This window comes from Aquarana catesbeiana, linkage group LG01 (genome assembly GCF_042186555.1).
Source record: "Aquarana catesbeiana isolate 2022-GZ linkage group LG01, ASM4218655v1, whole genome shotgun sequence".
Classification (NCBI taxonomy): Eukaryota; Metazoa; Chordata; class Amphibia; order Anura; family Ranidae; genus Aquarana; species Aquarana catesbeiana.
In genome coordinates this window covers 605,159,787-605,173,406 of record NC_133324.1, presented here as the reverse complement: position 1 = coordinate 605,173,406, position 13,620 = coordinate 605,159,787, and the positions used below count along the sequence as shown (strand labels likewise).

Genomic DNA, 13,620 nt, shown 5'->3' with positions numbered 1-13,620 from the left:
CATTCACCAGATTCTATCAGGTGGATGTAAGAAGGCATTAGGAATATCGCCTTTGGGCGCAGTGTACTGCAGGCAGCAGTATAGGTCCCCAGATCTGATTGCACCCTACTTTTGTTTGTGTCCCCTCCCCTCAGGTGGCATTGCTCTGGGACATCCCATACAGTAATTACTGTGGCTCTGTGTCCCGTGATGTACGATGAAGAAAATAGGATTTTTATAACAGCTTACCTGTAAAATCCTTTTCTTGGAGTACATCACGGGACACAGAGGTCCCTCCCCTCTTTGGTTACACGTGTATTGCTTTGCTACAAAACTGAGGTACTCCCAGTAAGGGGAGGGGTTATATGGGGAATTGAACTTCCTGTCTAGGGTGTGCCAGTGTCCATCACCTGAAGGTGCCATATAACCCATACAGTTATTACTGTGGCTCTGTGTCCCGTGATGTACTCCAAGAAAAGGATTTTACAGGTAAGCTGTTATAAAAATCCTATTTTTTTTTTTTCCCCACAAATAGAGCTATCTTTTGGTGGTATTTGATCACCTCCTGCGGTTTTTATTTGTTTGTGCTATAAACAAAAGCCTGACATTTTTGAAAAAAAAACAAAACAATATTTTTTTACTTTCTGCTATAATACATATCCAAAAGAAAATGTAAAAAAACAAATTTCTTCATCAATTTAGACCAATATGTATTCTGACACATATTTTTGCTAAAAAAAATCCCAATAAGCGTATATTGATTGATTTGTGCAAAAGTTATAGCGTCTACAAACTACAGGATTGATTAATGGAATTTTACTATTTTTTTTTTTGTTTTTAATGGTAATGGCAGCTATCAGTGATTTTTTTTTTTTTTTTTTTTTTTTTTTTTTTGCGGGATTGCGGCAGACAAATCTGACCCTAAGTGACACTTTTTGGGGACCAGTGACACCAATACAGTAGAGCTGCATGATTAATCGTCAAGAATCGTTATCGCGATCTTGACTGAAGTGTTTCACAATTCTTTCTATGCAAAGAATTCTCTCCGCTCTTCTGAAGCCACAGCCATCCAAAGAAAGGAAGAGAAAAACTGGGCAGTCTGCCAAGAATCAAAATATTCTTTAGCAGTTGAATATAACTAGAAACATTGTAACAATTTTCAATGGAAAAGACTTTGTGTGTAAGTGAAAAAAGTTTAACCACTAAGGCCCCTTTCACACGAGGCGGACTCCATTTATACGGAGCCCGCCTCGGTCGGCCAGCTCAGCGGGAGATCAGTCCATTGATCTCCCCTGAGGCGGCGGATGACAGGTCCCTCTCTGCTCACTGAGCGGGGAGGGGCTTGTCAGGCGCCGCTGCCGCCTATGGAGGGATCGGATGAAAACGGACAGTATGTCCGTTTTCATCAGATCTCACCCGATCCGCCAGCGACGGACCTGGACGTAGGGCCATCCTTCTGCTTTTAGCGGATCAGACCGGGTCGGATGTCAGCGGACATGTCTCCGCTGACATCCGTCGCTCCATAGGCTAACATGGAGCGCCCGTTCAGGTCCACCGTCAAAACTGACAGGCGGACCTGAACAGTCCGATCGTGTGAAAGGGGCCTAAACCTTTTTCTTACATTTGTTGGTTTCAAGATAAAATCATTTCTTTTTTTTACTAGAAATTTACTTAGTATTAATACCCAAACTTATATATTTTTTAGTAGACACCCTAGAGAATAAAATGGTGGTTATTGCAATATTTTATGTCACACTGTATTTGCGCAGCGGTCTTTCAAATGCAACTTCTTTGTAAAAAATTACTTTAATGAATTAAAGAAAAAAAAAAAACTAACCAGTAAAGTTAGCCCATTTTTAATTTTTTTTTGTATAATGTGAAAGATGTTATGTCGCGAGAATCATGAGAGAATCGTGATCTTTTTATCCTAAGCAAAAAAATCGTGATTCTCATTTTGGCCAGAATTGTGCAGCTCTACAATACAGTGATCAGTGCTAAAAAAAAAAAAAATGCACTGATCGCTGTATAAATTACACTGGCCAGGAAGGGGTTAACTACAGGGGTGATCAAAGGGTTAAATGTGTTCCCTCAGTGTGATTCTAACTGTGTGGGGGAAGTAATGACAGTAAGAACACAGATCGCTGTTCCTGATTACTAGGAACAGAGACAACCTCCATGTTCTCCCCTGTCAGAACAGGGATCTGCCTTGTTTACATAGGCAGATGCCCGCTCTACCTCTGAGAAGCGATCGTGTCCGCCAGACACACGCATCGGCTCCTCCATGCAGCGGGCGCATGTGCGCCCACACTATCTATTGCATGAAACAACATACAGGTACGTTGTTTCGCGCAGTAGAGCCACCCTGCCGCAGTATATATGCGGTGGGCGGCCCTTAAGTGGTTAAACGAAAAAAGTACGATCTGGTATCATACGAGAAATTTCCGTGTTTGTCCTTTTTTTGGAAAATTTCAGACGAAAGCTGTGTACTAACAATCAGATTATCGTACGCTCACTTTGAAAACGGTATTTGTACGATGTTGTGATCATGTGTACAGGCCTTAAGTCCCTCCTAATTTTGTATGAATTGAGTCTGGCTGTTTAGTTAATCTTGTTTGCCCATTGTCCATATGATCTTTACATGCACTCATTTATTTTAGCATGGTCTAAAACTAAACACTCGTATCATGCTTATGTTTTAGGACACACAAGCAACAGCCGCATTGTTTGGGAACACACCAGAGGTAGCTACAAGTGTATGCAATGCAGTTTTTCTACTTCCACGAGGGACCAGATGAATAAACACATTGAGGAAATACATAAAAATCCTACACCAGCCAGACCTCGAGAAGATATAGGTGGGTAACTCCATTAAATAACTCCATTAAATGCCATAGTTGTTGCATTGGTAGAAACTAGGGTCTGTTTAGCAATGCAAACAAGCACATTTATGCAGAAATTTTGAGATCGATCGGCAAATGATGAATTCCCTGTGGCTTAATGTACTTTGCTTTATTAAAGACCAATTTCAAATAAACAAAGTGTTAAATGTCAGAAGATCCATTCAGTTTCCCTTTGTAATTCACTGTGTCCAGGCTTCACAGAGCTTTTCATCTGTTGGGTGGATCTGTCTGCTCCTAAAACCTCTAATGTGGAAGTGAAAAAACCTCCTTTTTCAGATTGGTAGCTTTGGTATTTTGATACTGATTGCTAGATACATTTGGCTTGAGAGATCACAAGGAGCCTACTGCATGTATGTTTGACTTTACTCCTGCATCTTAAACAGATGAATACAGTGAATTACATGGTTACTGACCGAAGGGACTGGGGTGTACTGATGCATTACATATAGGCTGAGTTGGCTCTATGCATTTACCCAGTTTTCAGTTTTGAATTGGCTTCAGTATAAATCACACAAATAGGAAACATAAGGGGAATACAAAGACACTGAATTTCAAAAGAGCCAACTTCCCTAAACTACGAACCATGCTAGAAGCCATAAATTGGATAAAATCTTAGGAACAAAGAACGCAGAGGATGGGTTTGCTTTAAGAGCATATTAAATAAGGGCATTAGCCAATGCATCCCATTGGGTAATTTAATTTAAAAGAGCAAACAAAAGTCCTGGATGGCTTAACTCCAATGTAAAAATGCATATAAAAGCAAAGGAGAAGGCCTTCAAAAAAATACTAGGTTCGGGGATCGTCGGCATTCAGACTTTATAAAGAATGCAGAAAAAAAAGGAAAATAAACTGCGCTAAGATATAAAGTATGTGCCTATAAATAATGAATCTGTTATATAATGGAAGCAGCAATTCTCCTGTGTAGCATCAAACAGTGAAAAGATCTAGAAAGAAAATAGAATTGCGCTAAATCTGTGAGTTTAAACAGATATATAAACCTTGAATTGATATATGAAACGCATTAATATTGAAACCATTCACAATTCTGTGTGAGTAATAAACTAAGTGAACAAGTTTGCGAATGTGGTTATTGAGACAATCTCAAAATACCAAAAATGAAAACTTGGTGAACCATAATGAAAAATAATAAAATTTAAAATTAAATAGACTTGTATAATAATGTCCAAACAAAAGTCTTAGTGTAACAAGTTTTAAAAATATGACATCCACCCGTGCAAAACTTAGGGATAAATCCATCCACAAATGAAATGTATCTTCAATCACTAATGAACGAAAAGCGGTGTTGAATCCACCACCACTATAGAGAGAATCACTTCTTACCAGATATCCGTGAACCCCCGTTACAGAGGATCAGGGAAAGCATGTAGTGTAGGCACAGCTTAACTCCAAAGTGCACCAAATTTGCTTGTCATCCTCCAGATGTCCTCATTGGAAATCAAGATCATGAATGATTACCGGCGCTCATGGTTGCGTTGTCCAATGGCCTCGCAGGGACTCCCAGCCGTCTTAGAAGCTTCCTTAGAATCATAGAATCATGGTGGACTTTATCCCTAAGTTTTGCATGGGTGGATGTCCTATTTTTAAAGCTTGTTACACTAAGAATTTTTGCTTTTGTTTGGACATCATTATACAAGTCTATTTGATTTTAAATTTTATTTTTCATTATGGTTCACCAAGTTTTCATTTTTGGTATTTTGAGATTATTGTCTCAATAACCACATTTACACACTTGTTCACTTAGTTTATTATTCACACAGAATTGTGAATGGTTTCAATATTGATGTGTTTCATATATCAATTCAAAGTTTATATCTGTTTAAACTCACAGATTTAGCGCAATTCTATTTTCTTTCTATAAAGAATGCAACAAGAAATGTAAGGGTGCAATAAGGATGGCTAAGATAGAACATGAAAGACACATAGCGGAGGAGAGCAAAAAAAAATCCCAAGAAATTCTTTAAGTATGTAACCAGTAAAAAAGGGAGGACAGACCATATTGACCCCATAAAGAATGAGTAAGGACATCTGGTTACAAAGGATGGGGAGATGGCGAAGGTATTAAATTTATTCTTCTCCTCAGTCTTCACAAGGGAATTGGGGGGGCTTCAGTAACCAAAACTACAGTCTTTAATCTCATGACACATCACAGGAAGCACCTCCATGGTTAACAGAGGACAGAATTAAAATTAGACTTGGAAAACTTAACATTAATAAATCACCGGGACCAGATGGCTTGCATCCGAGGGTACTTGGGGAACTCGGTCAAGTAATTTCCAGACCATTGTTCCTAATTTTTACTATAAAAAACACAAGCAAAGAAAAGGCGCCTCTAAGTGCAGAAGTAGACACATTTTAATATCCTCAATGGGATTAAAAGCACTTACAGGATTAGAAGGCAAAAACGACACATCATGACAAAAAGTTGGAAGGTGTGTTCTGCAGCATTGGAAGGGGTCACAGCGGAAGAAAATCCCCAGGCTGTTCATGTGTAATCACAGCGAGTCCGATCACAGTCAGCAGCAGAGTGTCCAAGAGGCTGGAACCGCCGGTGGAAGTGACGTAATCCAAGGGAAGGAAGGAGAGGACCTGGAAATGATGTCAGCGCTGAGGGACAACAAACCAGCCTGGACCGCAGAATGGATGTGGTTATAAAGGGACGCGTTTCGGAACACTATCTGGTTCCTTTATCAGCCTATCATAGGTTGATAAAGGAACCAGATAAAGTTCCGAATGTACTGCTTCATCATTCTGTAAGCTGCAGCCATAAGTACTGAAGATTCTTCCATTTCATTGCCACTATCATCATTATTGGACTTTTGTATAGAGACATTGTTTTTTCTACCTTGAAGTTTTGAGCGCCCTAACCATCCCCTTTTATATTGCACCTAATTTTTACTGACTGGAATGGTACCAGCTGATTGAAGAAAAGCAAATGTAGCACCAATATTTAAAAAGGGGCCCAAAATACATCCCTGGGAATTACAGAACAGCTAGCCTAACCTCAGTAGTATGTAAACGCTTGGAGGGGATGATAAGGGACTATATACAAGATTTTAGTAATGAGAACGGTATCATTAGCAGTAATCCGCAAGGATTCATGAAGAATCGTTCTTGCCAAACCATGCTATTAACCTTCTATGAGGAGGTAATTTGCCATCTAGATAAAGGAAGGCCCGTAGACGTGGTGTATCTGGATTTTGTAAAAGCATTTGACACAGTTCCCCATAAACGTTTACTGTACAAAAAAAGGTTCATTGGCATGGACCATAGGGTGAGTACATGGATTGAAAACTGACTACAAGGGCGAGTTCAGAGGATGGTAATAAATGGGGAGTACTCGGAATGGTCAGGGGTGGGTAGTGGGGTCCCCCAGGGTTCTGTGCTGGGACCAATTATATTTAATTTGTTCATAAACGACTTGGAGGATGGGGTAAACAGTTCAATCTCTGTATTTGTGGACGATACTAAGCTAAGCAGGGCAATAACTTCTCGGCAGGATAAGGAAACCTTGCAAAAAGATCTGAACAAATTAATGGGGTGGGCAACTATATGGCAAATGAGGTTTAATGTATAAAAATGTAAAATAATGCATTTGTGTGGCAAAAATATGAATGCAATCTATACACTGGGGGGAAAACCTCTGGGGGAATCTAGGATGGAAAAGGACCTGGTCCTACTAGGTCCTAGTATATGATAGGTTCAGCAATGGCATGCAATGCCAAGCTGCTGCTAACAAAGCAAACAGAATATTGGCATGCATTAAAAGGGGGATCAACTCCAGAGATAACACAATAATTCTCCCGCTCTACAAGACTCTGGTCCGGCCGCACCTAGACCATGCTGTCCAGTTCTGGGCACCAGTCCTCAGGAAGTATGTACTGGAAATGGAGCGAGTACAAAGAAGGGCAACAAAGCTAATAAAGGGTCTGGAGGATATTAGATATGAGGAAAGGTTGCGAGCACTGAACTTATTCTCTCTGGAGAAGAGACGCTTGAGAGGGGATTTCAATTTACAAATGCCATACTGGTGACCCCACAATGGAGATAAAACCTTTTCGCCGAAGGGAGTTTAACAAGACACATGGCCACTCATTAAAATTAGAAGAAAAGAAGTTTAACTTTAAACTACGTAGAGGGTTCTTTACTGTAAGAGTGGCAAGGATGTGGAATTCCCTTCCACAGGCGGTGGTCTCAGCGGGGAGCATCAATAGTTTCAAAAAACTATTAGATGAGCACCTGAACGACCACAACATACAGGGATATACAATGTAATACTGACATATAATCACACACACACAGGATGGACTTTTTTTCAACCTCACCTACTATATAACTATGTAAGAATAAGAGCTAATTATTTCAGTGAAGTTTACAGATTGGTACAATCGTTTCTAAGCTGAATAGCAATGTGGTGTTTTACTTTCTTTTTATATGAATAGATTTGGAGGTATGAGTTGTTCCAAAACAGAGCAGTAATGTGAAATACCTTTTTAAAAATGGCATCAGAATGGCAAGTCATTTGCACCTCCTATTGATTATAAATGAACCACATTATAAGACATGGGTGTTGATTTACTAAAGGCAAATAATATGTTCACTGCAAGTGCAGTTGCTCTAGATCTGAGGGGAACATGCAAGGAAAATTAAAAAAACAACATCATTTTTGCTTGCACGTGATTGGATGAAATCAGCAGAGCTTCCCCTCATTTCAGAGCTTCCCCTCAGATCTAGCACAACTGCACTTGCAGTACACTAAAGCCTAGCACACATTGCTATTTTTTCTTTTCATTCAACCCAGCAGGCTGAACAAAAAAAAAAAACCCTTCGTCAGAAGCCGGCTGAACCGGCTGCAGTACACAAGGGCTGGTTCAATAGAAACCAGCCAATGCCACCCGACATTTTGGCCGTGTGAACGAGGCTGTGTAGTCCACAGATTTACATTTAGTAAATCAACCTCATTGTCCACACTTACCCTAGAAAAACCTGATAATTGGATAACTTGCAAAAATAACTGAGCATTTCTCTCATTATTCTTATAGATTATGACATGGATCTTCTCCCTTTCCACTCCAAGCTGCCAGCAGAAATGGAACCCAGCCTTTTACCACAGATCTGACAGAGAAGAGTTTTCCGAGGCCTTCCCTTATCCTAGCCCAGTGCCACTGATATCTTGGTGATGTTTGCAGCCATAATTTTGTTAAGAAAATGTGCTTTCACAGAACAAGAATACTTTGAAATGGGCTACAGTTAAAAATTAAAATTGGTGGACTTGAACTGAAGTGTGGATTTGAAGAAGTGAATACAGATTTTACATTGCAACATTACTCATTTCGATGAAAAAAATGAGCTACTCCTTCAATACTGGCTTCACTATCTTACTCTAAGAAGTATTTGGTGTTTTTCCACAACTATTTTGTATTCACGCTTGCTTATTTTGAAGCCATTCTATTTCTACTATAATAGGCGCACATGGACATGCTGGTAATGAAACAAATCATTATAACCTCAGGTTTTCCAATCACCGAAGGCTAAAAATTCTTAATAAAGTTGGGTGTGTGCTGGAATCTTAACTAGATTCTGCTCGGTATTATTTGGACATCCGTGTCACAAAGGCAGGATAGATAGACAGGTTGTCATTTGATTGCATTATTTGGTGCCATGTGAACAAAATACAATACAAACAAAAACTAGGACAAACTAGTTTAAAATTAAGAAAATATGTAGTTGGTGAGACTGTACGAGTTAGAACATGAAAAGAATGAGGCTGCCTTTTGGGCTTCCACATTATGTGGAAAGTTTACAGCTGTTTAAAATCCAGTTGCAAAATAATAGAATCTTCGAATCTTTATCCATCACCACCTAATTCAACTGAGTATAAAATCTAAAGCTCCAGGGGCTTAGAAAACTGCCATGCATATGGAAAAATATGCTTAAGCTGAAGGGGCTAAAAAAATTACCAATGGAATGGACATCTACAAAAAATGTTTGAAGTCCAATTAGGCCCACAGACAGTACAGGGCCATCTGTTGTACCAATCAGGGTTCATTCACAGCAGAATTTAGTATGCCATGGTGAGCGACTTTTGGCAGCCGATTGAAACTGAATTGGCTGTAATGCAACTCGCTGCATGAAAAATAGGTGCTGCTGCATTTTTTTTCAGGACACTGTTGAACGTGCTAAGGGGAACCTTTCAAATGAAATGCACTGCAATGCAGTAATGCATTCATGGTGTATTACAGCACATGGTTGGCTCTCTTCCTTTATGCCGCCTTTCAGTGGGCTGGAGATTAATAATAATAATCTTATTATTATACAGGATTTATATAGCACCAACAGTTTGAGCAGCTCTTTACATTGTGAGTGCAGACAGTACAGTTATAATACAAGAGGAATTAGAGGGCCCTGTTCCTTAGAGCTTACAATCTAAATGGGAAATGATTTCCACCATATCACAATCATATGACGTAACCAAAATGTAAAAAACGGATAGTGTACAATTTTCTACAGCCTTCTAGTTGTATGTTTACACCAATAACCCTTCTGGGATGGCAGCTGATAGTCCTGCAATTTGGCAGATGTGCACACTTTGTGCTGTTGCATTTAGCATTTATAGGGTGCAATAGGTGTCCTTGTGATCATGAAAAAGGTCACGCCATAAAGTAATTGGTAAAAAAAAAAGGCAACACTATTTTTACTTTGTTCTACCTTTTAAAAAAGTTAAACCTATGCGTACCATACTACATAACTATCTAGCAACCTAGTACTCCATTCATTGAGATTGTGCATTTACTCAAGATGGCAAATAACTTAAGTGGTTTGCAGTAGCGGGAATTGTTGCTACCCTGCAGAATGTATTTTAGGTGCATATACGGAAGTGTCAGTGACTGTTTAAACCTGTGCATTTTACAGCGACACTTCCTGAGGACATTTTGTATACATGGCTCTTGGGAGCCTTGTGAAAGTGGCCATTACAGCTGAAGATTTTTTTGGAGTCCTAGGTTCAGCTAATGGAATGTTTAATCACAATCGGTTCGGATATGGAATGGTAGCAATGTTTACAACTGATCAATGATAGTTCACACAATGCAGATATAACATCCCATTTCATTATTGTAGGCTTTGACATGTAAATTAGTCAGGTGTATTTAAAGAGCTCCAGGGTGTTGCATTAATCCTGGACGAGCATTTGTAAATAAAACTTGTTGTTTTTTTTTTTTTTTGCAATTATTGTCTCACAAATCAAACTTTATTGACCTCAAGTGGGTGGAGGGCTGCTAAATATATAGGAATATATTTGGAGACATTTGGGGACCGAAAAAAAACTAATTTATGATGGGTGTATTTCCAGTTTCAGAGTAAAGTAAATCTTATAAATCAATACCAGTGTTTATTTAGAAGGGAATGATGATGTAAAAGATTTAATTCTTTTTTCACATTTTTGTATATAATTTTACTAGAGGAAACTTTTTGTCAGAAAAGTGCATCTAGTCATGTTTTCCCTAAATATTTGTATGTCCATTTCTCTTATGCTTAAAATGCATCCCAAATATGTGAATTTACTCTCATTAAATAATGTGCTCCGATTACAAATTGTCCATTTTTGTTTTCATTATATGTGTACCTTTTTATTTTATGAATTAAAAAAAAAAAAACTCCAAGTTTTAACAAATATGGGCAATATATCCTCAATTATGTTAACTGCACTTTCATGGTATGGTAGTTTTTACTATACTTTTTATTATTGCATTGCAATGATGATTTTCTCAATAATGCTGAGCACTTTGGAAAGCACATTTGATCCACAGAATTCAAAGGGCTCCTTCACATGGACGGCAGTGCCTAACGCCCTCTGTAAAAAAATCACGGTGGATCACTAAAGAGCAGAATAGCAGCTGCTAGACATTCAGGAGGCTGCCTCCTTGTTGTTTCTTTGTCCCAGGGGGAATTCTGTATAAAAATTATGCATGTGTTTAGGCTTGCAGTTGTGGCAGGATCCCATTGACTTTAATATGGGCTTTTAACAGGCAGTGCTGCCGGTCAAACTCTGCTAGATTGGGTCAAACCACAAGGTAAGAGTATTGCAATGTTGGTGTTGGGCTTTGCACAATATATAGTGGAAGAGCTATTCCAGCGATTCACAAGTTGTAGCAGAGAAAAAGTGTTTATGGCTCGGTTCACATATATGCGAATTGGATGCGGTTTTAACGAGTCCAATTCACATAACATATGAATCTGACCGGCTTTTAATGGAGCCTGTTCACACATGTGCGTAGACGAACACGGAGTGGATTTAAAAAGAGTCCAGTGCAATTTTTGAGTCCAGCTCAGGTGCAATTTCAGTTAAAAAGGAGAAAGAAAAAAAATCGCACCTGAACCTGTGAACAGAACCACAACCAAACTTTTATTGACATTTAGTGACCTAATTGTATTAGTTTAGTTGCACAAAAAATGAGCCACAACAGGCGCATACTATACTAGTATAAACTAATAGGCTTTTTTTAGGCTCGATTCACACAGGGGCAACACGACTTCAACGCGACTTTGCAACACGACTTCAACCCGACTTCAACACGACTTGTGGATCCGACTTTCAATGAACGGGGATCCGACTTGGATCCCCGCCACTGTGTTTGGTATGAATCTTAAGGGGGAACTCCGCGCCAATTTTTAAATAAAAATCCGGCATGGGTTCCCCCCCCAGGGGCATACCAGGCCCTTGGGTCCGGTATGGATCTTGAGGGGAACCCCCCTACGCCGAAAGGACGGCGTGGGGGGTCCCCCCAATCCATACCAGACCCTTATCCGAGCACGCAGCCCGGCCGGACAGGAATGGGGGTGGGGACGAGCGAGCGCCCCCCCCCCTCCTGAACCGTACCAGGCCGCATGCCCTCAACATGGGGGGGGTTGGTGCCTTGGGGCAGGGGGGCGCGCTGCGGCCCCCCCACCCCAAAGCACCTTGTCCCCATGTTGATGAGGACAAGGGCCTCTTCCCGACAACCCTGGCCGTTGGTTGTCGGGGTCTGCGGGCGGGGGGCTTATCGGAATCTGGGAGCCCCCTTTAATAAGGGGGCCCCCAGATCCCGGCCCCCCACCCTATGTGAATGAGTATGGGGTACATGGTACCCCTACCCATTCACCTAGGGGAAAAAAAGCGTCAATAAAACAAACAGTACACAGGTTTTTTAAAATAATTTATTAGGCAGCTCCGGGATCTTCTTCCGACTTCGGGGGTCCTCTTCCGACTTCGGGGGTCTCTCCGCCGTCTCCTCCCGGTGTCCGCATCTTCTGCCGGCTCCTCCGCTATCTTCTGCAGCTCAATTGCTAGCGGTGGTCCGGACTTCTGCCTTCTTCTTTTCTTCCAGAGATGTTGACACGACGCTCTCTCCAGCTGGAATGGTCTCTGAACGCTCCGCAACGGACTTATATAAGCGGTGACCCCGCCCCCTTATGAGGTCACTGTCCCAGGGCATGCTGGGGCTGTGCCGTCATAAGGGGGCGTGGTCATCACCCGGTGACCACGCCTCCTAAAACGTCACAGACCCAGCATGCCCAGGGACTGTGACGGCATAAGGGGGCGGGGTCACCGCCTATATAAGTCCCTTGCAGAGCGCACAGAAACCATTCTGGCTGGGGAGAGCGTCGTGTCAACATCTCTGGAAGAGAAGAGGGAAGAAGATGATCCAGAGGTCCGGACCACCGCTGGCAAAAGAGCGCCAGAAGATAGCGGTGGAGCCGGCAGAAGATGCGGACACCGGGAGAAGACGCCGGAGAGACCCCCGGAGTCGGAAGAAGATCCCGGAGCTGCCTAATAAATTATTTTAAATACCTGTGTACTGTGTTTTTTATTGACGCTTTTTTCCCTAGGTGAATGGGTAGGGGTACCATGTACCCCATACCTATTCACATAGGGTGGGGGGCCGGGATCTGGGGGCCCCCTTATTAAAGGAGGCTCCCAGATTCCGATAAGCCCCCCGCCCGCAGACCCCGACAACCAACGGCCAGGGTTGTCGGGAAGAGGCCCTTGTCCTCATCAACATGGGGACAAGGTGCTTTGGGGTGGGGGGGGCCGCAGCGCGCCCCCCTCCCCCAAGGCACCAAACCCCCCATGTTGAGGGCATGCGGCCTGGTACGGTTCAGGAGGGGGGGGGGGGCGCTCGCTCGTCCCCACCCCCATTCCTGTCCGGCCGGGCTGCGTGCTCGGATAAGGGTCTGGTATGGATTGGGGGGGACCCCCCACGCCGTTTTTTCGGCGTAGGGGGTTCTCCTCAAGGTCCATACCAGACCCAAGGGCCTGGTATGCCCCTGGAGGGGGAACCCATGCCGGATTTTTATTTAAAATTTGGCGCGGAGTTCCCCATTTGAGCACAAGTCGCATGCCGAAGTCGGATCATGCGAGACGGCGATCCGACTTCAATGATAGTCAATAGGCTGAAGTCGGATCAAAGTCGGATCCAAGTAGTACAGGGAGTACGCTCTGAAGTCGGAGCGACTTCAGTAGTGTCTATTAAGACGCTCCCATGCACTGTAATGTGAATCTCTTTCTGGGGCGACTTGGGGCGACTTGAGGGCTTACAAGTCGGATCCCAAGTCGCGGTAGTGTGAACCGAGCCTTAGGGTGCTGTTGTAAATTAATATGCCTGCATTAGTAACTCCTCCCCCAATAACTATCATCTGTACAGCAGGAGACATCTAACATGCTATCCAAAGATGTGAGCCCCAA

General features: G+C 42.0%; 1 protein-coding gene across 3 annotated transcripts in view; it reads left to right on the top strand.

Moving 5' to 3' along the window:
* LOC141107998 (zinc finger protein 414-like) overlaps positions 1 to 10,490 on the top strand; it is a 35,637-nt gene extending 25,147 nt beyond the window's left edge. For all 3 annotated transcript variants that reach the window (XM_073599154.1, XM_073599146.1, XM_073599163.1), the window contains 2 exons: positions 2,679 to 2,834; positions 7,940 to 10,490. In XM_073599154.1, coding sequence (XP_073455255.1) covers positions 2,679 to 2,834; positions 7,940 to 8,016 — 233 coding nt within the window. In that variant the 3' untranslated portion in view covers positions 8,017 to 10,490. The remainder of the gene's footprint in view (positions 1 to 2,678; positions 2,835 to 7,939) is intronic.
* Positions 10,491 to 13,620: the final 3,130 nt, after the last annotated feature.